This window comes from Cottoperca gobio, chromosome 13 (assembly GCF_900634415.1).
Source record: "Cottoperca gobio chromosome 13, fCotGob3.1, whole genome shotgun sequence".
Taxonomy (NCBI): Eukaryota; Metazoa; Chordata; class Actinopteri; order Perciformes; family Bovichtidae; genus Cottoperca; species Cottoperca gobio.
This window is the reverse complement of record NC_041367.1, coordinates 9,325,145-9,351,521: the sequence shown is the minus strand read 5'-3', so window position 1 is coordinate 9,351,521 and position 26,377 is coordinate 9,325,145. Positions and strand designations below refer to the sequence as shown.

The 26,377-nt window shown below is 40.2% G+C and overlaps 1 protein-coding gene across 1 annotated transcript in view; it reads left to right on the top strand.

The window, feature by feature from the left end:
* The first annotated feature begins 12,438 nt into the window (after positions 1-12,438).
* LOC115018287 (cGMP-inhibited 3',5'-cyclic phosphodiesterase A-like) overlaps positions 12,439-26,377 on the top strand; it is a 43,627-nt gene continuing 29,688 nt past the window's right edge. The window contains 1 exon segment of the mRNA XM_029447221.1: positions 12,439-13,341. Within this exon segment, the coding sequence (XP_029303081.1) occupies positions 12,439-13,341 (903 nt within the window).

Here is a 26,377-nt window from a genome sequence, read left to right as displayed (position 1 = left end):
TAATGTATTATATCTTTATAAATGGAATCATAAATGGTGTATTTTAGTATTTTTCATCAAATTCACAGCCCCAGTTGAAGTAAAAGAGTAGAAGAATACATTCAGATGCATCATTATCCATGGGATCTTTGTTGTAATGGTGATATTGCCTTTACAATTTGAATGATATACTAGGCGAGGATAAACATCATTTGTTTTCCTTTATTGCATCTCCATTTACTCTGTAATGATAATATAAATAGTTTTGCTTTACGTTGATTCACATCCTTTAGCTTCTTACCTTCAGATGACACCAGAAATATGCATATATGCCTTATGGTTGAGGAGCTTGTCCTGATTGTTCCTACAATAGGGCTTAAGAAGAAAAAGTTCACATACTGTCTTTTGTCATTTTGGGAAAGTTGAAGGAAAGGTATGAGTGGAGAGGTTTTCCAAACCTTTTTAATAATCCAACAAGCACTTCAGTTGAAGTATACGGGCCCCCTTAAATTTCTAAATTCATGAAGTCCTTCACTTAGGATAGATGCATATCCTTCCATGAGGGTCCCCTGTTTTCTAATTTAGGACTTGCCAGTGCCGGTCTTTATCTTGGCTGCATCTTAGAGATCTTAGTCCAATAATGCATGAATGATGGAGCCACCCTTATGTCGCCAAATTGAGTAGTCTGCAGACGTTAGCTGCCCCTGGATCTCACAATGAACATCATAAATGAGAGAGGGGGTAAGATACTTCAAAAATTCTGAAAGCCACCTTGAACATGCTTGAGTCAAAGCACAGCACTCAGTGCACAGGTTGTGCACTATTCAAGTACCAGGATGGAGTCTGCTATGTGCATTTGTAATCAGAGGTTTGATCAGAGTAAGAATACAATTTATTTTGCAACAAAGATGGCACATTCTGTATATGTTCTGTAGACAGTAGGTCCATATTGGCCAATAAAATATAAATGTGGTGTATTGAATATATAGCAGAATTATAATGTTTCCTTTCTTTTGGTAGAGGATGTCAGGGTATAACAAATGACTGCAATAAAGGAGTGGCTGCATGATGGAATTCAGTGCTCCACACATATGCACTTCAAAGCTCTTATGAGGGGAGATGAGAGGCAATGCGACAAACAAATTCAATAGAGCAGAAGAGTTGAATCGACACAGAAGAAGAAAAAGAGACTGGTGTTTCTAAGATCATACAAACACTTCTACCCAATTGTACCAGACATTCATTTATTTACTCTACAGATGTGGCCAGTGTTAACTGTCAAACTCTACTTGCTTCCAAAGATTTGGCTATTTTGTTTTTGAATATACTGCTGTTGACATCATCTATCATTACCAACCAGCACCGTTAAAAGCCTGATCCACTGTGGCAGCATTTCACATTTACGTTTGGAAATCATCTAACTTAAAACATCCGTAGGCCAGTCACACACAGTGTTATTGGTAGCTGTCCAGAATAGAAAGTGCTGCAGAAGCTTAACCACTACACTGTCCCTCAGGAATGGTTTCTATTTCAGTGTAAGTACACTGTCTGCCAATGGATATGGATGAGGTGATTGGAGGAGGTTTGGAGAAGAGAACCTGCTTTCCTTCTCGCTGTTAAGCTTTGATCGTCTTGTGTACCTTTGATTGGAATACTTAGAGCTGAACAGAATGTATGTATTATTTGGTACAGTACATTAAGGAAGATATGAAACATTAAAAAGCCCTATAAAAAACTATGAAGCTTTTTTCAGCTACACATTGATCCTGACATATAAACCTTGCATCACTTCCTAAGTTAGGGAAGAGTGTTACTTAACTTATTGCCTTTACTACTTCACTCCATCCCACATGCATGGAGTCATTTTCAAAGCAATAGTGACAACTGCAAAAAATAAATGAAAGAATCTCCCTTGCCTTTGTATGTGGAAGTTGCATTCTCACCCTTATGTACTAGAGTTGATGCAATCCATAGAAAACATTAATTGATAGAGCGGCAAATAGATTTTCCTGGGAGGCTTATCGCATACCTCAACCTCTGTTTACAGACAGAGGGATCGAGGCAGCCTGGTGTGCAGCAATGATTGCATTTTTGTATTGTGGCTGCCATTTAGGATTTCAGTTGTGGGCCCCCCATTTCATTTAAGTAGTTGTAATAAAGCTTGCAGTGGGATGGATTATGGGAAAGTTTAGTAATAATAGCTTTTCCTCGAGCTATTAGTTGTTTTATTCCAGCATTTTGTACTGTATGTTTGTAAAGTGACAAGCATATGGATGTGTGTGTGTGTGTGTGTGTGTGTGTGTGTGTGTGTGTGTGTGTGTGTGTCTGTGTGTCTGTGTGTGTGTGAGTTAGTGTAACAGTGATGTAAGAGCAATGTGCTGTAACATGCTTTAAGTGCCATGGTACCACATAGGGAGAAAAGGACGTAGGTGGGAGAGAACTAGGGGATAACAGAGGAACTCAAGTTTGTAAAGTAATGACGAAGACGAGGAAGTGCCAGGATCATAAAGACGTGAAGTCATGAAGGCTTGGACTGCTGATCTGCGCTGATGACCAGAGTCCCCGCTACACACACAATAGCAAATATATACAAAGACTGTCTGGAAGAAACATGCCGCCTCGCTCTGTGAGGATAATTGTTGCAGTTAGTATTGATGCTACATCTCCATTGTTTTTCTAACCGTGTGTTTTTTCTTCTTCTTCTTCTATGTTCACATCTGTGTGTCTTTGGTTGTGTATCTGTGTGTACTTGTGTCACTCTTCAAGCATGTGCAACCATGCATGCAAGTGTCTTTCCCCGTCTGCCTGAATACATCTTCATTTTAGCATTTGGTCTTTGTCAGGAAATGCTTCAGAACTATGGCTGCATGCTATGATTTCATCATGTTATGGGGGTTATGTTTGTTGGACGTCATAAGGAGAGATTTTCCCACCGTATTGGAACATCGTTGAAGGCGTTCTTCGTCAACAATATGATTTTAAGCTGAAATATGAGGGGAAACAAGTTACCGTACATGGCTAATATGTTGCTTTTCACAATTATTGGTAATTAATTGTTAATTAGAATACATTACCATCCACTTGACCCAGTTCTGCTGTGGGGAATAGACAGACGTAGGAAGGGAAAGATAATGTGATGCTGATGAAGCACTCTCTGAGTACTTCGATATTACAAAAGCTGATCAATGACAACCAAATGTGGTAGTAATCATGTATATCCAGTGTGTGTCTGTGTGTGTGTAAGTGTGTGTGCTGTATGGAAAGAAGGTAGTGAGGGAAACTGAGCTAGTTTGATGTTAATCAAGCTTGGCACAGTTATATTAACTTCACTGGCCCCACAGGCTCTCTCTCCTTCTTTGACTCTCTTGCACCTTTTTCTTTCCACCATTTGTCAGTCAGCTCTATACTGACGGGTTGAAGGTTTACATGGCTCTTTAGGCTTTAGTCTTACACTGTGTCCAATGTATTGCTATTCCAGCAAATATGTTAGCTGGAAAATGTGTAACAAGAATGACGTCGATGCAGTCAGTCCTGCTATTGGAACAAAAAAGCTGCATGCTAATCATACCATCAGGGAGGTACTTTAGCCTCAGGAATGCAAGGTTTGACATTGCAGTGATTGGTAATCTGCCAACATAGAAACTGCAGTGACATGGAGACAAACTGGAGACCTCGTACGTACAGTACTATACAGAGAACTATCCTCTCATCTAACACTCCACAAAAAAACTAAAAATGTCAATGGCATTCCTTTAATAAATCCTTTATGGGTAAAGATAACAATTTATAAATAAATAAAACAGATGAAAGATGCAGTGTGTGTGTGTGTGTGTGAGTTTGTATGATGTACGTGTGGACCCAGAACAGAGTTTGGGATAACAAAACGTGCTCTCCGATGCAGCACGGCTCTGTCCAATCAGATGAAAGAAAAGGAAACAGTCAGTTTCTCTTCTATCATTCAGTTCACTGTGAGGTGAACTCACAAACAGCTGTCTGCATGCACACACACACGAATGCACAATGCATGCACACGTACACATGCAACAGCAGCTCTGTTTTTTCATGATGAAAAACATCAGTTATACATCATTTCAAGGCCTCCCATGAGTTTCTTGCACATACTTCATTTTAATTGATGCGATTGAATAATTATATTCAGGCTCACCTCACATCAACATCAACTCCGTCAGACTTTAAGCAGCTACATATAATCACTATTTCTCTCGTTCTGCTCAGCTCTGAAGCTATTTATAACATCTTTCAGCTTCTGTTTTACTGTTTTAGGTCAGAGCCCCAAACGACAGACAGGCACAGTTAGGATTAGCTTTCTTTTTGTAAATTTGATTAAAATATCAACACAACTTGTGTTTCTAAGGGCCTTATACTAAACTGTTCAGCAGCCTCATCTTGTCGCATCAGTAGCCTCATTTTGTCGCTAACATATAAGGTGACAGGCTGTTAAATATTCAAGCCTTTCTATATAATTCATTGGTATTTTCTGTACCTGACTCTTCATCCCACACCACTAATACTGCCACACCAGGTTTAGCTCTTATATTTGCTCTATTTAAGTGGGATTTGTAAAGCACAGTGGGATGAGTAGCCCTGCTTCTTGTACGTGTGTGTGTGTGTGTGTGTGTGTGTGTGTGTGTGTGTGTGTGTGTGTGTGTGTGTGTATATAAGTGTGTGTTATTGCAGCGGATCACAGTGGTTTTAAGATAGCTGGACAAACACACATTGAGAGAAGGTTAGTCAGAGGTGGCCGATGTGCGAGTGAAACACACGAGAATAGAGGGACCGTGTGCAAATAAATTGGACTGAGACCGGCGGTGAAGCACAGGTACACAGGAACTCCTGATACACATCTGTCTCTTTATACAGTGAGGTCACACTACCACGCATAGATAAATAGCATACACACTACACACACACACACATACACACATATAAAGCACACATACCTACATACATGCAAATATATATGTACAATGGCAGGCATGGAATTTTCACAGACTGGCCCTTTTGACTACCTGAGTGTTAAAGTGACATGAACACATACACACTCTCACACACACACTCTGCTATCACAGCCCTGATAAGCAGTCCATGGATTCCTGAAGGGTTAGCAGACGCAGTTTATCATGTGGCTGACGCAACGCTGCCTAGTACAAGTTCGACCAACAGGGACTGACTGGTTTGGTTTTGTTCTCCGGGTCTGTTCCGATGAGATCAAGAAGCAGCAGGAGCCCGTATTAGGCTGGGCGCCTGTGTCAGTTCGAAAGAAAAGGTTGAGCGAAATATGCTGTGGCTTTTTCTGCCAAGGTCACAGATTTATAGCACGTTTTTTTTTTCCCCCTTGTAACATACAGTAGATAATACTGGTAAACACAGGAACAGTAAAATGCATACTTCTTCATCACGTTGTAAATTTCTATTCACTGCCACCGCACACGCACATACAAACCTATAAAGAGTTTGAGCTGCTTGTTCCAAGTCATTACTTTATTAGTCATTACATAACAGGCCAATGTTTTGAGATTTATCCCAACAAACAGGATATGGTACATTTTCTGCTGCGCTAAGTGATAAACAACTATTTATCCATCATATGGTAACAATTAAGAAGAGACAGAGCTAGACTGAACAATATAACGAGTTGGGGTTTTTCTTGTGTGCATATCAGTGTAATTTTGATATTCTCCTGTAATTTCTGTGTAATTTTGATAGTGATCCCACTTTTTTGCATTATTTGCCATTTCAGAGACAACTACGTAATTGTAGATGTCTCAGCTAAATTTAGGCTCCATATGACGTAGGACAGATAAATGTTTAGCAGATGTCTAAATCTTAGATTGGACTTCTGGAGGACATAACAATAATAAAGCTTCATCTCAAACATACAAAGCAGCTGTGTAAGCATATACTTAGTTGTATGTTGTATGTCTTTATCTGTACATGCATCCCGGTCGTCTTGTCTATGTGTGAAGGATCAGTGATGCGCACATGTGTTTTGCTTCTCTGAAAAAGTTCTCAGGCAATATTGATAAGCTATCTCTGAGGCATGTTTCTTAGTATTGCAGAAAACACTACTTGTTTCATTTAACATTCATCAAAGCCGTTATAAAGATCTTCTTTCACAGTTCTCAGTGTAGATACATTTTGAACAGCCTTTACTGTCAAGCCTCCTACTTTGCAAATTGTCAATTTACAAGATTGGTTGTTTTTGAGTTGTGGAAAAGGGAATAGTTAGAACTCAGCGTCCCTACTTCAAAACACTTGTAAAACTATGTTTTAAAATTCCTTGACTTGTATACAGATCAGCTGTTTACTCTTAGAAATAAAAGAAAAATGTTTTCTCAAAAACAGATTTCTGGCTCTCCAGAGTTTCTTCATGCTGTCAGTTTTGTGTCCCGTGTATTTTCAGCTGCTCAGAGATGGCAGATGGTGCTACAAGCAAGTGACCGGCATCACAACACATGTTGGTGTCGAGCCAAAAGGAAGATAACATGATTTATTACTGCACTTGCCTGTTTGACCAGTTACTCACCATGACTTTTGTATTTATTTTCTGTTATTGCGTACTAAACCAGCCCTTTTTTTTTTTTAAAGCTTCCTTGGTTAGCCAATGATAAAGAATGATAGCAATACAGTAATAATATCCCTTTAAGGAAATGTTGACTGGGCATGAATTGTCTTTGCTATTTTCAGCTGATCAGTTATGTTCACAAATACACCTAACATATCATCTTATTGGCTCACTATGTTCAGCTAACTTCAAATTGCATGTTTGAATTGGCATCCAAATCTGTTTGTAGTACATTTCTCAAAAAGATGCACTTTTTCTCAACATTTCAGAGCAGCACTTTCAGAGATATATAGTATATAATAAACATACAGTTCAATATATGTGTATTTTTCCATACATCTTTATTTTCCTCACTCCAAATACATGAACAGACACAGAAAGTCATTCTAACCACACTGTGTTTTTCCCATCTTTGTGTAAGAGAGGTTTCTTTTTGAGCCTCTACTATGATCAAGCTGAGCTTTTTTTCTGTGACATCCGCAGGGGCTCACTAATTTGCTGTGCTTTGTTTAGAGCAGTGCGTCGTGTGTCCTTGGCATACAGGCTCTCCTCAGTCACTGTTGCAGTGTGCCACTGCTCCCAAAACTGCAGAGCGCCACGGGTAAAGAGTTTCCCCCCTCGGAGCAGGAAAGGGTCAGAGCAGCACCTTCAAATAACATTTCTGGTTGTTTAGCAAAAACACGGAGAGGCAGAGGGAAGAAGTGAGAGAGAACAGTCATCTCACTGCTGCACAGCCCCCGGAGACACAGCCCCACCTCTCTCCTCACATTCGCACATGTAGACACGCTCAAACGCATTGGAGCCAGTGGTGTATACACACACATATACACGTACAGGGGCAGCAGCACAGGCTGCGTTCTCCTTTAACAGGCACAAGCACATGCAGTCTGTTGTCTCTGGCAGCCAGAGACGTCTCTCTGGCCCAGTGTGTCAGAACATGACAAATAGTTTAATGTGCCGTTGTCCAAAAAAGGTTATAACAATAGGAATACATTTTATAATGTATTAAAAGCAGAAGTAACACAGGCAGCAGGACGAGGCGGTAAACTTTACCTATGTGTATAACTTTGAGAGAAACCAAAAGCAGTCACGCTCAGTTTTTATTTTTACAGCCCCGAAATAAAACACAGTGATGTGTCAGTGCAATTCACATTGTGCATGACATGTGTTTGAACGTGTGCGAGAGACAGCAATTCTTGGCTCATTAGGATAAGTTATACAAGTGTTTGAACTAATGTGTTTTTAAATGTTTCTATTCCTCAGAAATACAACGATTTAAATGTAAAGCCTGACTTAAAGAAGAGAAGAGAGGAGAAGAGACATCAGACCCACTCTTGATTAGAATTGGCCCACAACCCTGTAACGTTCCTCTTGGTGTCTGTGTGATGTGTAGGGTATTTTTAGTTTCTCAAAATGCACGACACTGCATCTCTCTCTGTGCGCGGCCAAACATTCAGAGCCCAGAGGTTCAAGTTAACCATGACAAAGCTAATTAGTCAAGCATAACAAAATTAGAAATCTGTTATCATTATGAGTCACCTCATGATTTGGAAACTTGCAGTGTTTAGAACATTATAGCTCTTTTATACTATTTGTGCTCATGATTGCACCTGGTGTACTTTTTATGCACTTTCACTGTGTTACGATAAATGGGAGCATGTGTAAAGTATTTTTGAGTTGTTGTTTTTTCTCTAACAGCTATTACGCCCAGGTTAATGAGGGACATTACTAATTTTTGCAACTGATTTTGATACTTCATAATTTGCAACTCAAAGTCCCAAACCATATCATACAGGGTTGATGTCGCCTACAGGAGGAAAAACAATTGTTTTTGTCTTGTTCTTGGTACCAGTGTGGAAGTAACACGTTTCTAAATAATCTGTCACATTTACATTTACTTATAGTATAGTAGTATATATATATATAGTAGTATTTTTATTATTTTAAGTATTGTAACCAACTCTGCCACATTTCAAGTAGCGTTCATTACAACGTTAACTACAAAAGTCACATGAAAAAGTCCTGATATACTGTGTGAGAAAAGAGCAAAGAATATGTCAAATTAGCAACTATAGCAGAGAAGAAGCACACAGGCCGGGACCAGCAGTTCGTGAGCAATACAACAATGCACAATAATGCAAAAAAGAAGAATCAGTACATTGTGGGTTATATAACAAGGTGCGTGCTAAGCTAACAAGCTAATAGCTGCTTCAGGTGACTTCTGTGTTCACTGAGTTAGTTAGTTGTGTTCGGCCTTTCTGCTGTTGACAATAATCTCTGATGTGATTGCAGATCGTCTTTCAGCTCAACGTGTTTGAAAACTTTGAGAAGTGCAGTGGGACAGAGAGGCTGAGTGTGGAGATCATATTGTTTAGCTGTGTTGTCTGCCTTGGTGGTGTTTTATTCTGCTGTTGATTTTAACTTTAGTGGCAGGTTATTAATGTATGTGGCATAAAATGCTCCTTGCACATGCTGTGGTTTCCATAGATGTTTTATTTATTATCGCTCATTTTTGTTTAATTGTGTGAGTTTTGTCTCTTCCTCTGTACAATTCTTGTGAGGCTACATTGACGAAGGCTATTTACAATTGATAATCAGTTGTAGAGTATGCACAGGCTGCAGAGTGCCCTTCTATAGGTGTAGATGTGGATTGTTTTTTGTTGGTGTGGACATAATGGTTCCCTGGCATGATGGTCTACTACTGAATACTTTAATGCAGTTTCTTTTGTAGCCTAAATGTGTTCTTGAATTTAGCAGAAGTATCATATATCAATCATAAAAAAAGTCCTTCTGTCTTTATGTTTACAAAATATAGTGCGGCATGGTTATATACCATAGACATTACATAAGCTTCCAGGAACCTGTAAGTGGAACATGTACATATGATGACAGTATATCAGGATGTATACCGTAAGTGTGGATGTGGATGCAAACCTCATACAGATGACCTGATGAAGGCCAAACATGAAACACATACGCTAACATCCAGGTCTCTTTAAGCACTTCAGAATGATAGATGACACTGTTACAACACTTCCTCAGTACAAATGGAGGAGTGTGTCTGGACAATGTCTCCGAAGGCAAAGGTTGAAGAATGTTATTATTATGGCTACCTTTGCCAAAATGTGATTGAAAGTGTGTTAGTGCTGAAGTACAACAAGGACAGGGCTGAACCCTGCTCGAGCCGGCCCATACTGAGTCTGCTTCTTTATTGCACCTGTGGGTCCCCGTGTATGGGACCCTATCACAGTTCAATGTTTTATTTCATTTTGAGCTGGATGACTGACTTGTAAACACTCAACGAGGCCTAAATGTGTTTTTGGACGGTGGCTGTAAAGTTTTTTGACACTTTGGAAAGTTGTCAACCAGTATAAAAGAAAATAACATAAAATAAAACTGAAACTTAAGGATTTGGTCTCTTGTACACTACTTTTTCATCTCTCAACCTCCCTGATATGCAAACCAGATTTCTACAGAGCTTGAATGAGAATTAACAGTTTGTACGGGCAAATATCCACTGTCTGTCGTAACGGGATGACTGAAACATGAGATTTATTCATTTGACTGACTGTACTGACTCATGATGTGTAACACTGCTGCAACAAAACACTGTTCCTATTTTGCATCATAACTCAAACTACGAATGGGGGAAAGGAGAGACCTCACGAATGTCTCATGCATATATATACACATAACAAAATATAAAATGTATGTGAGACATAACAGAGCTTTTGATGCCAAGTCAAGTCAATCGTATTCATAAAGCCCAATATCACAAATATCAAATTTACCTTTACAATCTGTACTGCAGACGGAACACTCTGACCTTTGACCCTCGCTGCGGATAAGGGAAAAACTCTCCTAGAAAAAACACTTTAACAGGGAAATAACTTGAGGAAGAGCAACAGAGGACAAACATGCAATAGATGTTGTTTTTACAGAATAGACCAACATCGTAAAAGCAAAAGGGAGAGAGAATGAGAAGGGAGAGAGAGATAGACACACAGCTTAGAAGCGTATGTTCTTTTGAGACACAAACAATGAGGGGAAGAGAGATGCAGTAGTTTTCAGAAGGTTTACAGTATTCTCATACAATACTATAAATACTAGGTTTAAAGGATTAATTGAGATTTAAAATGGGCCCATCTTGTGCGGTGGGCCCGTTTTGAAGTAATCAAAGAATAAGTATAGAATATAAGGTTTATGGAGATCATACAGGTAGGGCTTGCAATTTACGATTATTTTCATTATAGCTTAATCTGCCAATTATGTTCCTGTTCGGTCCATAAAAATCCTCAAATCCAAGGTTTGTCAGTGCAAAACCCAAAGACATTCAGTTCAAAATGATATAAAACATAAAAAAGCAGGACATTTTCTGCCATTTTGTTTGAAAAATTACTATAACGATTAATCGATTTTTTAAAATAGTTGGCTATTAATTTGATGACGATGGACTAATCGATTAGTCGACTAAATGTTGCAGCTCTACAGAAGGTGTGTGCCCATGTGAATTGTGTCATCAGATGCACCTTTAAAGTGTGATCTGACATGATTAGGTACTCAATGCAGAGAAGACATTATTAGTGTAATATGTTCACATTTTCTAGGTTTAGTTAATATTATAGCTGAAGCTTTCTGAACCATTTGAAGACTTTTAGTACAAGCACACCGCAGGCCTGACAACAAAAAACGCTGTAATGCTTCCCCTTTCCATCAACCAATTTATATGATTGTAATACTACAGAAAGAGACGACAGACTTAGAAACAGCTTTATGTGATTGCATCCTTTTAAATCCTCTCATAAAATGTAGGGCAAACAGGTGAAACTAACTTGTCCTCGGCCGGTCTGCCACACAGTAGGCAGAGGATGATGTGATTTAGGATTTTAATCCGGGAAAAAAAAAATCATGAGTAGCAAGATGAATTTTACTAGAGCTAAATTCTGCTCTTTGTTGTTTGTAGGATTGTGCTTCTCTGGTGTTTATTTATTTTGGACTATATCCATGAAAATAACCACTGGGTTCATTCAAGCTAAAGGAAAGTGAAATAAGCAGCTTCCATGGCAGTGAAGACATGCAGATTTCTAAATAGTAAAGTGTATTTAACATGAGAATTTCGAGTGACCTTAGGCTGATAAATGATATAGTTGAAAGTCGAGTGGATGATTTCCTGTCATATTTACACAGTGGAGTACCTCTAAAATGTATTACCGGATCACAATAGTTAATTCACATAATGAGCGGCTCCATCTTCCAGAACAAACCCAGGAAATCTTCAAGTAAACATGGCATCCATCCACTGTGAACGGAGTCACATCGGTCTGCAGAATGAACAGAAACACGGGGAAGAGCTGAAACGTGACGGAATCACCAGAGCAGCACAAAACAGGGATAGTGTCTTGTGGGATGGGAGAGAGAGAGAGAGAGAGAGAGAGAGAGAGAGAGAGAGAGAGAGAGAGAGAGAGAGAGAGAGAGAGAGAGAGAGAGAGAGAGAGAGAGAGAGACTATATGGAGGAGTGGAGGCAGTGGCCTAGATGTGTGAAACGCCAGGGGTTGCTTTTGTGGTTCACTGGTTAACTAACAGAGGCAACCCAATAGTAGACCAAATATAATGAGGAAGTTCTGAACCACACAACTTAAAGAAAAGTTGTAAACCCGATCATTTGGCAAGTAGGCCATAACCTATGCATACTTATTGAACTTTTGTTTTGGAGGCATGCACCCCTGACTAATATTTTGGTGTCAGCTGCACACAGATAACATGCATTGTCATGGGAATGATATGTGGAACATGTAAACTGAGACGCACACACAGAGACTAAATCTATTATTCTCGCGGACGGTCAGCACAGCATTCCGCTTGACTGATAGCGATGGCCTTGGAGGCAGACAGCGACAGAGGTCCATCAAGAAGCGCTCATGAAAAACATCCTCGGGCAGCGTTGGAGCGCAACGGCTACGTGAAGACATGTGTCACCCCGTTGCACCAGGACGCAGGGAGCCAGTCGTGGCTGAGACTCGCCGTGACATGGACTTGGCGAGGAGTGTCGTCTGCGGTCTGCGTTGCCTCCGTCTCCGTTATTCTCGCTCTGCTGCTCAGATTGGTCGACTGGGATGCAGGCAGCAGCAGCAACGCAAATAGCAGCAACTCTCGTCTTCATTTCGTGGCGGGCTGCGCTGTGGAGCTGCTTTTGACTGCGTGTTACTGCGTCTCCCCCGTTTTTACACTCGTATGTGCCTTCTTCTGGGTCGGACTGTATCTGATTCGCTGCGGGGTGCTCATCCGTACCGCGGTGTTTTTGTTTGCCGTGTGCCACTTGGGTGAAGCCGCGGCGCAGTCCCTCCTGCGCGGCGCCGAGGAGCAGCTGCTGTCCCTCCCCGCAACCCTGGTAGTCCTCGGCTGCCTGGGCAGCGGGGCTCTGCTGGTCGTCCGGCTGCGTCAGGGAGTGTCCATCCTCATCTTCATTAGCATCATCAGGACCGTCTCCCTCGTCTCTTTGGGCAGACTTCGGGCCAGCTGGAGACCCTACCTGGCCTACCTGCTGGGGCTGCTGGGGGTTTTGCTTGCGAGGTATGCTGACCGGCTCCTGCCGGCCTCAGGGACCAGCGGGACGGGGTGCTGTGGCTCTGTGACCGGGGCGAAGGAGGAGGACATCCCTGTCTTCAAACGGAGACGGAGGTCCAGCTCCATAGCGGCCTCGGAAATGATGGCTCACAGTCAGAGCAACAGCAAGTCCCACCGCAGGACTTCGCTGCCTTGCATTCCGCGGGACCCGGTAAGACATGTCCAACTTCGGACGTTTGAACTAGAGCATATTGCAAGTTTTGTTTTTGCTCTTCTTATTTATTCTACTGTAGATCTGCAACGTTTTTTGCTGTCCTCTCTTTTTTGCTGATGGTATTTTTGACAGCTTTACGCACGTTTCCGTCAGGACAACGGGCACACCGGAGTAAAACATATTGTTATAACACGCTTTATTATTATAATACTAATGACTTGTGTGCTTTATATAACTACATAGGCTGCAGTATCTGAAACCCAGTACTTTCCTAGTTTTTTTGTGATTTACGCCTGTTATGGGATTTTGAATTGCAACATCCTCTGCACCGTGCAAACACTGCTGTTTACCGTCGCTCTGACACTGCTGTTAATTTGGTCATCATCATTGTGCTCTGCTGTTTGTGCTGCTGATAAGCAAACGGATGGTGCACTTAGTTAATGTGTGCCTGTAAGTGTGTGTGTGTGCGCGCGGGCATGCATATGTGTGAGGTCACATGTAAATATTTTGAAAGCCTCTGTTTATCCTGGGTGCTGGCTAGTGGTGTGGTTCACGTGTTTCCAATGTTAACACATGATGGAGCAAAAATTTGATAGAACTGTGTCCTTATAAGAACCTCCTCTTGTGGTGCATGATTATTGCAGTAGCAATGTCAGCAGAGAGGGTTGTGAACATCCTAGTTATATTGAACATCACTTTGCTTGTATTCTGATGTGTTAATTCAAATGCAACCTGCATATCCCTGTTGTTGATTCTGGAGGTGCTAGTACTTTTTTGGAAAATGTCAGTATACGGAATGGGTAGTGAATGAAGGTAGTGATTAGGGGAGATGTTTACGATGTAACCCATGATAATTAGCTGGATGTGACCAAGAATCCATGAATGAGGTGGATGTGCTTTGCCCTGAATGCTTTTTTAATGAGCTAACTTGGAGCTCGAAGCACACTCTCTGTTTGTTATCCAACTTGAGAAGCTCACATCCCCAAATAGCACTGATTTCAGCTTCATAACATACTTCCTTAAATTGTGTTGGTTTATTTTTTTATTGAAAAAGGTTTATTTTTGGCAAATGTGACACTGTTTAGGATTGTTATCTATGAATCAGTACTTAAACATTTGACTCGTGTTCTGATTTAGAGATGCAGATGATGTTTGTTACAGAGAGAATTGCTGATTGCATTAATATCATACAGAGTGAATGATATATATTTTTTGCTAAGCTACAGACAGCCAAAGTTACAACCCATTCATAAAATATTTTGCATATTGCCTTTTTCCACATGAGGCAATATTGCTTTGCTTTACACAATTTATGAATACTATTCTGCATCTCCTATATCTATATTTATATACTGAGGTTCTGTGTCTGTTGAATCTACACTGTTCAGCTTAACCTCAGTACTGAGCCTTGACCAGCTATGGACTGCCTACATTGCAATTCACTTTTTAGTTCCACACCATAACTTGACAGAAAGTTGAATATAAAGCACTTTTCAGGTGTGGCATGCCTTGCAGGAATAACTTTACATCCAGATCAAATCATTATTTTGGCTTTGCTTCATATTTATAATCACTGAATAAATAGTAAGATAGTAAGATATATTACAAAGACAAAAAGAAAAGTCTGTCATAATAATCTAATTTGATAAGACAAATGTGTGGAGGAAAGCTGTAAATGCATTTAAATCCAAAAAAGGAAAACATTAATAATCTTTTATGCCCGGCAAGTGACTTTAGCACCTGATATGTACTGTATGCATATCACTCGCTCACTCCTTCACATTTGCGTATCATGAAAATCATATTTTGATACGATGTTTTTTACAAAGTGTTGACCTGCCGCTGAAACAAATTATGCTTCCACCGATCATACTTTTTATACCCTGCACAGAAGGTTACTCTCCTGCAGTCTTTGCCCCTGAATGTGCTCGTGCCCTCTAGTGACAAACTAAGATAAAGACAAAGAGATCTGAGGAAACATGAACAAGGAGCTAGGAAATGTTGCCATGTGGATGATAGAGAAGGGGATCCATACACATGCATGTGCAGCGGGGATTCACAGTGATCATTCTGAGTGGGGGAGCTTGTGTCATACTCACCCATGTATGGCTAAACTGAAAAGCAACGTAATCCTAAGTGACACTGGTCTTTTTCCTCTGTTGGCTGGCAATGATGCCCTGATCTCATTTAGAGATTTTGAGACTAGAGAGGGAAAGACAGTGTGAGTCAGAAAGACAAGCTTAATAGCAGTAATTAATTGGCTTATCATTTCTCTTCTTTTGATAAAAGTGTATTATATCTATAAAAGCAAAAATTAATGGCCCCCTTCCTGAGCAACACAACTCTTCTAGTCATTCCTGGGCTGTTTTAATCAATGATGTAAATCAATTTTAGGTTCTCAATATCAGAACGTACCTATGATTGAGGGATTCCCTGAACACGGCTCTCAACCTGGCGATGGTTGAGCTAGCTGCTAACGTTGCTAACAGTGCAAACAACGGCAATAGTGCTGACAAAGCTAACAGCGTTAACCTGAGGAGTAACCAGAGAGTGGGAGTTACACTTCTGTGACAACGCAGTCGGTTGTGACACATTATCAACAGTCTGCAGTATGAGCCCAGTGCAGTGCGGCGGCCATTAGCTAGCCAGTTGGGCCCACAAACAAACAAGGACTTACTAACATGCACACGCAGCCAGACCGGCTATGTATATAAAGCACAGAGAAGCTCGGCTTAAAACACACACAGAGGGAGTGTGACTTTATTCTATGCTCAGAACGACATTACTCCACCATATCTTCACATAGCAAATAGTTGTTTGCTGCAATATTAATGCTCTGAATTGAGAACCTTGAAGGTGTTAGGCAATACACTTTAATTTAGTGCCAATATGGTCATGGTGAGTCACCAATGGTCCTGTTACAGCAGATCACATATACCTTTCAGAGTGCCCTGATCCAGAACCACACATGCTGTCCCATCTCACATATTTCATTCTCTCATTTGGAAGAAGGAGCTGATCCCACATCAGCTGACCGACTTTGTACTTTGTTTGGTTGTTCATTGCTAATCGGTATCCAGGGAACGCTGAGTTACTGGACTATCTGTACTATTAGAACAGCTCCATTAGTCGCTCTACCCCGTCATGTCTGGAACAGGTCTGATGACAAATTGAACTTAAAACTTAAAATACCTCACAATTGACCAGATGCTGAGGACAGCGTGTCCTAGTGAAGCCTGTCCTCACTGTGTGATCTGTAGGACCAGTGAGAAGAACATGGAGATTGATGCAGAGAGAGAGAGAGAGAGAGAGAGAGAGAGAGTGGAGAGAGAGAGAGAGAGAGAGAGAGAGAGAGAGAGAGAGAGAGAGAGAGAGAGAGAGATTGCACCTCGGGTTTCAAAGTAGTTAAAGAAATTACCAAAATGGTACCATTTTCTAGATTATTCATTTATTGTACTTATTTTTTGTAATAAGGGCCTTTGTAAATGAAAAAGAGTTTCACAGTATATTAAATAATATAAATGTACATAATAAATGTAAAGTATATTCACCATATATTATCCTCAAAAGTGTGCAGCATTGAGTGAAAAATGTGTGACATGTACATTACTTTGCCTTTACTAGATGTATGATCTAAGGTTATGCAACAATACAACTGTCAGAGGCAATAGTTAGGTTTCCATAAAATGTATCGCAAATTTGAATCGAATTTTAAGAAAGTCAGCTAAAGAAAATGCAAATGGTTATTTCCATCCACTACCGTTATGCAATTATTAGGGGTTGGTTCATGGAGATAAACAGTAGGTGGTAGGATAATTAAAAAACCTCAACTGTTGAAAAACAAAGTATAAAACAAGATGGAATCATGACATTTCTGTTTGTTTCATATATTAATGAGGAAGGTTACGTCAGATCAGATACGTCAGACTTTGTCGTATTTTGTTTTTATCGAAGCACCAACTTTTACACCCCAGCCACGCATAAAAACGTTTTTGCGATATTTCAAGATTTTTGCCGTTTCAGCTCAGGTTTTTGAAAATGCGCCTCAAAACAAGTAGATGGAAAACAAACCTAGCTCTGCAAAATAATGATGATTTATTGTGTAAAAAATGTACTCCTCACTGTAGAGTAAGCTCCTGAGTGTTTATTTTGATGGCAATTGTGAATGAGTGAACAAGGGAGTGATTTTGAACAACACCCCAGTCTGCAGATCAAACCACCCCATAATTATTTAATATTTTAAGAATATATTTTCTACTTCTACTGCGTGTTGTCAAACTGAAATGATTGTACCATTGAATGAACACACTCATGGTTTAGTCAGTCAAGGACCGTTTTGAAACCTTCCATTTGTCCATTCACAGGTATTACAGAACAGACATTTAACAATTAGTCAAATCAGCAACTCAAATGATCTCTCTGACACAAACATACACAGTTTGTAGGTGCAGTTTATCTGTGCTGTAGATAATGAATCTCTCCAGAGTGCAGTTGTATCGGAGAAAAAAGTTGGGGTTTTCATCAAGCGTTGGTTCTGCAGTATTTATGAAGCAGGTTGGTGCAGCCTGCCAAGCCAGAGGCAAGACTGGCACTCTGCTGAACTGGAAGTTGGGAAATAGCTTCGGCTATGTGGCTTTATTTCTGCATTCTTTCTTTCTTAGGTGAGAATGATTTATTGTTTTGGTGTTGTACTGCTATGCAGAACAAATCAACTTATCTTAAGGGGGGTTTCTATACTTAATATTGGAGGATTTTTACATGAATTTCACTCAACTGGGATCTTTCTTGGCTAGCTCCACACAGAGACCTTGCGTTATGACATGCGTTTTTTTTCTTTTAGCAAGGGTCTCAGTGGGATGGGGATTTTGGGTGGGAAAGGCCTCTGCTAGTGGTTTTTGGGTCACATGCATCTGAAAAGCACTCACTCTACACAAGATAGGGAAAACCATAAATAGAATGTCTAAAAAAAGTGGCAACATTTATTTTTACTTGCAGTTTTTTCCCCTCTCTGTTACAAAGTCACAATAGTTCATTACAGCGATGTCTCTTGTTTCTTCCAAGGCCATCACAATACGACAAAGTTACTGTATGAGAAGTTGCACCGCATTGGAAACATGTCGAAGTATAAAGCCTTGGCAGGGTGAAACAAATTAGTTTAGTTTGTCATTTCGAAATTTTTGTTCATTTAAAGATGGAGGTCAGACCTTGAATAAGGCCATACTGTGTTGCATAACATATTCATCATGACAGGTTTTAAAGCAGAGACATGTGCTCAGAGATCTATTTGAGGGAAGGCCCTCGTTCTCTCATTGATGCAAATACATTTCCAGGGAGACACGCAACCTGTTCCGGTTGATGGAGCTATCTGACTTTGTGTAACATTGGAGCTTATTGACATAATGGAGTATATGGTTTTTTTTTCTTTTTTCTAACGAATACATAAGACAGTGAGGTTTTAACAATCCTTTTTAATAAATAGAGCACTGGTAGTGGAATTTAATTTTCATGAAATTGGGCACAAATGTATGTCATACAAACAACAGAAGACAATCCCCATCCTCCAAGTATACAGTAAACACGCCTCTATTGATGGCTCTATTGAGAAACTCCTAGTATTCATTTCTCAGTAAAAAGACAGAAAAATGCTAATTCAGTCGGGCCAAAAAAAGTGCCAGTGAGGCTGAAATATCAGGGACTCTTCATTGTTCAACGCTAGAAGAAAGGGTTGAAAGTGTAGTGGTGAGGAGAGAAACATGAAGAAAGAAGTGTAGTGAGAAAATATGGTTAGAAAGCCAGGTCTGTGTAGCCAGAGGTGCAGCTGTGGCTTTTCTTGAATGAATCATTTAATTCAAAAGAAAAACTGAGAAACACAGGAAAAGTAGACCGAGCGACAGACGCCAAATATAGTGGAATAGAGACGGAAAGATGGGTTAAAAAAAGAAGTGATTAAAGGAAAATAACACACTGACATTAGCACAGGCTGCATCCAGCCCCAAGCAGCAGTCAAATAGCCAAATGTAGGTTAGTGTGTGTGTGTGTGTGTGTGTGTGTGTGTGTGTGTGTGTGTGTGTGTGTGTGTGTGTGTGTGTGTGTGTGTGTGTGTGTGTGTGTGTGTGTGTGTGAGAGAGAGAAGGAAGGGGGAGGACCAACTTGCTTGAGGGGACCTAATGCAGGAGCTACTGCGTGAGAGTGGAGCAGCGAGCGAGTGAGAGGAGGGGAAAGAGAGAGTGTTGAAAGATTTGCTGGGGAGGGTGAGGAAAGGAGGGGGAGTGAGAGGAGGTTTGCTGCCAAGTGCAGGAGAAGTGTTGATGGTAAAAGGACAACTATCTGGTCCCTGTGTTCAACCTCTTTGCTGCCGTTTCTAAACACACCATCGCTCCAAGCTCTCATACGGACGCACAGACACACCGTTTGTGTCGATCGCATGTGTTTTTATGCGACACATAATGTGTGTGTTTTTGTCTCTGCATAATGTGAATGTGGCTCTATGCCATATGCTCCCACAGAGACAGGACAGGGCCGTGGAAAGAGAGCATAATGTGTGTGTATGTGTGCGTGTGTGTGTGTGTGTGTGTGAGAGAGAGAGAGAGTAGCCTCCACAGCTTGCTTTTGACAAGCAGCAGCAAATAATTTTAACCTAGACTGGCCACTACACACACACACACACAAACACACACACACACACACACACACACACACACACACACACACACACACACACACACACACACACACACACATACACATACAGTGGCTTCCCTGCAAGCTGTCCAGGTGAGGTTTGGTGGCCCTGGACAAGGATTGCCTTGTTACTTGATTCAATGGTGTGTTTTAGCTCCAAAATATGCTTGGTGAGAGGTGAGAGGGGGGATGGTGGTTGGCCTGGGCAGGGGGCAGCATCGACCAGCAGAGTCTAGATCTTTCCATACTGTACGTCCGTCAGTATATCTGTCTACTTTTCTCCTGCACTACAGTAAACACTCAGTCAACAGGAGAGAGTTATAAACAGTTCTGCTCCGACTGTTTTATGTGAGTGCTTTACTTTTAGGATATTTGTCAGTGTAAGCTTTTAAGAAAATCAGTTGCACGCAACATAATGAGGGATTTCCAATTTTAACCTATTCTATTCTATTCTACACTGCCGGCTCCCTAGTACAAAGTCTGCTACTGCTGGTTTTAGTTGATCTGTTTTTGATGAATTATCTGCAAATCTCATGAAACCAACACATAATTCATCCTCTTAACAAGCAAGGCTCCAGGCCCCAGTACCATGATCATCCAAAAACGATTAAAAACACATTAAAGAGCCGTACAGTTGCACAGGAAGGTAGTTATATGTCCTCTTGTTAGCAGGATAAATTGATTGTTTGCTTTTTCTATTTTCATGGGATTTGTTGAAAATAATAAAAAAAGAAAACACAACCCCAGTTTATTATTTAAAAGCGATAATAGTTGATCTTGGAGGACAGGGCATTACTTATCTTGCACAGTAACATCATTCCGGGGGCCATTTGTAAGAATCCTCATTTAAATGTAGAACCAATTAAAAGATCTGCCTTCGGCCTTTATTATCCTGCATCGTATGACGACAATTTCTCCAAACCTCTGTTCCTCTACATAGATAAATGAGATTATTTATTCCCAAGATGTTAGTTCTCTCACCTCATTAGCAAAGCAGCATCATTTAAGTGAGCGTTTCAGTAAACTTTAGGCCACCAATGAGTTCAACCTGTGACTTTAGCAAAAAGAACAAAAACAGAAAATCACATCTAAAGCCTGAGACTGGACTTGTTTGCTACAACAGTGGCATCAATGCATGCAGGCTAAAGCTGAAGGGGTGAATGTAACAATTCCTGATACTGGATCTAAAAATAATAATATCCTAGCTGTCAGTATTTACAGCTGCAGTCCTCAATATTGAGATTTTAACACTGGATCAAATGACTGTGTAATGTGAAGGTATCGTTCGTATAGGACAAACCCACAGAGATTAGTGTCTTAAGGCTCATTGTTTTGAATTTACATCCCACAATCTTTGTTGTTGTTTTTTTACTACATCAAGAGCATTTTTAGCTGCAGCAGGCAGGCGGAGGATTTAGCTGCTAAAGAGTCAGATATTTCCCTCAGGAGTTGCAAAATCAAAGGAGACTGTTGGACTTATTATAACTTATTATAATAGACATGACTGTGTGTTTAAAACTCTCTTTTTAAGAGACTATGCCGCATTTTCAGATACCTCGATTTTATTGCAAAAAGCACTTAGCAATAATTATCTCTTTGCATAATAAGCAAGGAGATAATTACAATGTTTATTCTTGCATTAGTCATAAATAGTGAATTAGTGTTAATCTCCACTTATCCTAGTATTTGTACCTACTTCGCTTGAAGCGCCATCTGTTGGCAAATTAAACCTCTTTTCTTTACTAGACCCTATTTGGTCGGTATTCTGCACAGCTAATGATGTGTGTGTATAACAAACATTGCATACTGTAAAGACACGTGGGGTGGACACAAACTGTACACACATAAACAAATACTGAGCCTGCTCTTCGTGAAGCTCCCAGATGTGCTGTGACCTCGTAAAGCAGGACCTCTATTCAGATTGAGTTGAAGCGTCATTGTGGGTTTTATCACTGACCCAGTCAAGCGATGTCTCTGTCTCTTGTACACACACACACACACACACACACACACACACACACACACACACACACACACACACACACACACACACAGCACATGCTGACAGCTGCCAGCCTCATATGTATGTATGGTTGTCACAAATGTTGCAATACAATCAGCAGCTTGGTTTTCGCAGCTTGCTTCCACACAGCTTCCAGGAAGAAAGAAAACCGCTCTTGTTCCCTCTCCCTTACACATGCACACAATATACTGTACTGTGTGTACAAAAGACACACAAATGTAATTTTTTTGTGATGAATACAAATCACTGCGTCTTTCATCACAGCCTCTCTGCTTTGGCTTTCATTATATTCACGCATCGTTGAGCACATGCTCAAACACAGGTGTGTGTGTGTGTGTGAGTGAGTGCGCGCTTCCTTGTGGTTTGTGCTCGGTCAACAGTCGGCCGACAGTGTGTTTGTCTTGGACGCCTGCAGCCTGCCTGTAGATTACCCAATCAGATAATCAAGGGTATAATTGCATCACATGCATCTGGGAGTGTTTTTCCCTTCCATTATCCCTCATAATGCAAGCCTACACGTCACCAACACACACACGTACACGCACACACACGCAAGTTGCAGACACACATTGATGACGTACATACATCGGCTAATTGACTGTTCCAGATTGGTACAAAGTTCCTACAAAATCCCAAACGTGTACATTGAGGAGTAGACGTTTTCTTGTGCATTCGGCTGCTACAAAACACCAAATGCACCTTATTCTTAGATGCAACTGTTTAAAAAAAACAACAACATCCAAGCAAAGCTAAGCAGCTTTTAGGTAAGCCTACATCAGAAGATTTTACAGTCTAAATTGGGACACATCTGATCTCCTGTCTTCAAATTAAAAGGGAAGTGTTTTCTTTTTTTAAAGGGGCATGATGAAAAACTAGGATGAAACATTTATGAGGAGTAAAAATCTGTGTAGCACGTAGTCAGTAGATCTTGTGTCAGGAGGAATGCACACATCTGAATACAGCCATTGTTTTTACATTGTCTAATACAGTAAGGCTAATATGAGGTGCACACGCTATTGTTCATTTGTGAAGTGTTTTTAATTTGGTTGCAAATCTATCAGTCATGCATTATGGTCGACCCCGCTCCCTCTTGACACAAACATCACCTCAAAGGTTATTTAGTTTATATTTGAGTCTGAACTTGCTTAAAGCTTTGAAGGGTATTTGAATGGTGCATAAAATATAGTCATGTATAAAAGTACTTTGGTGCAATATTTCAGAGCATAGTCTAAGGGGAAAGGCTTTAGCTTTAGACACTTGATGAAATATAAAACTGTGAAGACATTAAAATGACTTGACTGCAGCATTAATTTGGGTAATATTTTCCCTCAGGGCATTTTGCCTCAGGCCATCTGTAGTCAAAAAAAATCTTCTTTCTTCCTCTGTTTGTATCTCTTTCATTCTCTCAGCCTTTCTCTGCTTTCCTCTCTCACTTTCTGTCACTCTTTTGTCTCCCTGTCCCTCTCTGTTTTCTCTCCCACTTACCCGATTTCCTCTCTGTCCAACTTTCACAGGACAAATGCCAATGGCAGTATTATTGTGTCCTCATCTGCCATCACTCATTGTGTTATGTAAGTGTGTGTGTGTGTGTGTGTGTGTGTGTGTGTGTGTGTGTGTGTGTGTGTGTGTGTGTGTGTGTGTGTGTCTCTGTGCACGTGTGCTTGTATTTTTGTCTGGCTCCAGTCCTGATATGCCATCTCTGAATTCACATCCCAATCGTATCCAAACGGAGCACAGGCTCTTGTTCTATGGCTGCACTCTGTTTTAACTCTATACAAACAAGACATGAGTGAGTGTAGTTAGAAAAGAGAACCATGTGTATCTAATGATGCAGGTTGTAGTGCTTCAATGAAATATATAGTAAAGCAGATATCCTAAGCAAGGTGATGTGTTGTCCCTTGTTAGACTAGGTGTGGCCTACTAAATGGTTTAGATCGAAACTTTGATATACATCCAGCATTGCACTTGCATTGTATATATAAAATAGAATTAACTACAGTTGAACTTATTTATCAAACAAAGGTGAGTTGTCTTTGAGATCATTTATGAAAAATTATCGTAACTAGTTCTTATATGAAGAAATGGCTTGTGTAACGTAGCATGGTGGGCCTTTCTGTCCTTAATATCTGCATACTTTGCTATGTAACAATTGCACATATGCAGTACCTACACGTGAAAGTGAAAACACTTTACTTCACTTTGCATCACAGGCTTTCGAAACAAGCAGATAATAAACCGTATCTTTAATTTCTCTAGTGCATTTTGCTAAATTGTAATGTATTTTCATAATGGCTCAAACTTCTTTCATGGTATGTATAATCAGATAGGAGAGTTTATTACAGGTCAAGATTCAAATAATTAGATCCCCTCTATAAATGACACCCTGCACCTTTGGTAGAGCATCAAGAAGTGAGTGCTTGGTTCTCATCTGAAGAGCAGACGAAGGAGTTAGCCGTGGGCTGTGATGTGTATACAGGATGGTACACACACACACACACACACACACACACACACACACTGTGCACACAAACTCTCTCTATCTCTAACTCCGCCTCTCTCACTCTGTCTCAATCAAACACTCACACCAAGGCGCACAGAGCTACATATGCACACGCACGTCTACTATGTGGGCAAGTTCCTTAAGGCTTGATGCAGCGTGTGCTAATATCAATGTGTTCCCTCCGTTCATTCAGTTTATTCTCTCCAAAATCTTTCTCTGCCTTTATTCACCTCCCACTTTTTTCCTTCTCTAACTCTCTCGGTCCAATCTCATTCAACAAGGAATTCAATGAGAAAGTCCTTATTGGATGAAGCTGGTCTGGTGTGAAACAGGCTGAGTGTGTTTGGTTTAGCCTGAAGACAAGGCTATCCAGAAGAGCTGCTTTCTTTCTGTGGATTTGTTCTCCTTCAAGTTTCATTCAAGGGTGTATGTGTGTCGGTCTCTCAGGCCAGTGTTTACCAAGTGTTATTTATTGTGTACAAACACAAGATACACGTCATACAAGCATTATAACTTTTGCATGCGTAGCGGCCTCTGTATGCATCTCTGGATGAGACAGGGACGACATTATGAATTGATATAGAGAAATAATCATCTTCAATTTATTTAGTGGATAATATCAACTTGGGAGAAATTGCTCAGATAAGCAGCCATTAAACAATATGCTTAAAATATAAATATAGGGTTTTTTGTTGGTTTATATAGTATATAACTTTGGACATTTTGTTTCTGCTTATTAATATTGTTAAAACACAGGTGTTTTCACTTATGTTGCCTGATTAGAGCTCTTCTCAGGACTGTGTGGGCGTGTACAATGTAGACTACGCTTGATTGACAGCTCCCTCGCTCTCCTGTTAGCTTTTTTTGCACCTGTTAAGGCGGGACTTTATCATTGTTATTAGTTCATAGAGTTTTGTGATATCACTTACTTTCAAGCATAGCTCCACCTGACTCCAATCTAACTAATCAGCCAGAGTGATTGAAAACACCTGTGTGGGTGTGCAGGGACCAAGCAGTGCATCACATAATTAGCCTTATCCACATAGTATATACATATTTATCCAGGGATTTCAGATTGAAGTACTAATCATATTGACAGCTGTCTCAAAGAATGAGATTTTTATGTAAATATCTTACATCAATGCAAAACAGCAGGGAATGTAAGTTATCTATATATTAGCACACAACGGTAAATAACGCACATAAGACTTAATGTTGTTGACCAGACCGCTAAGTACAGATCATGTAGTTCAAGGTTAATCCAATTCTGTCCCATCATGCTTTAAGCTCCTGCATTTGATAGAACAGACGCAGGACTGGATTGAAAACTGCAACTTTTGAGATCATCACAGTAATGTAGTGATTCATTCTAACAACAAAGACAAAGCTGGCTTTTTGTATGTCTCATGATTCGGAGATTTCTATTTTATTTTGCATCACAAATCGGAGCACAATAATTACATATGGAGGCTATTTTCAGTAGAGATAGACAAAGCAGATAGACGTACCAAACCTTTTCTTTCTTTATTTTAACATACCATAACGTACACTAATTATTATAACTGTTGTATATAGTCTTGAAGGGTTTCAAAGTGATTATGGTTCTTACTTTTATGATTGTGTTAATGTTATGCCGCCACAGTAGCATTACCACAATTACCACAAATATGTCAGAATATATTTGTGTTTTGCACACTTCACTTCCCGTAGAACATCAAAATACATGTTTATTTAGCTCAAAGCTGAAATGTTTGCGCCACAAAACTCAATCTAAAGTATAAGAGAAAATGTTTTGGCACAAATGTCTTTTATCAGTTATCTTCCCTAAA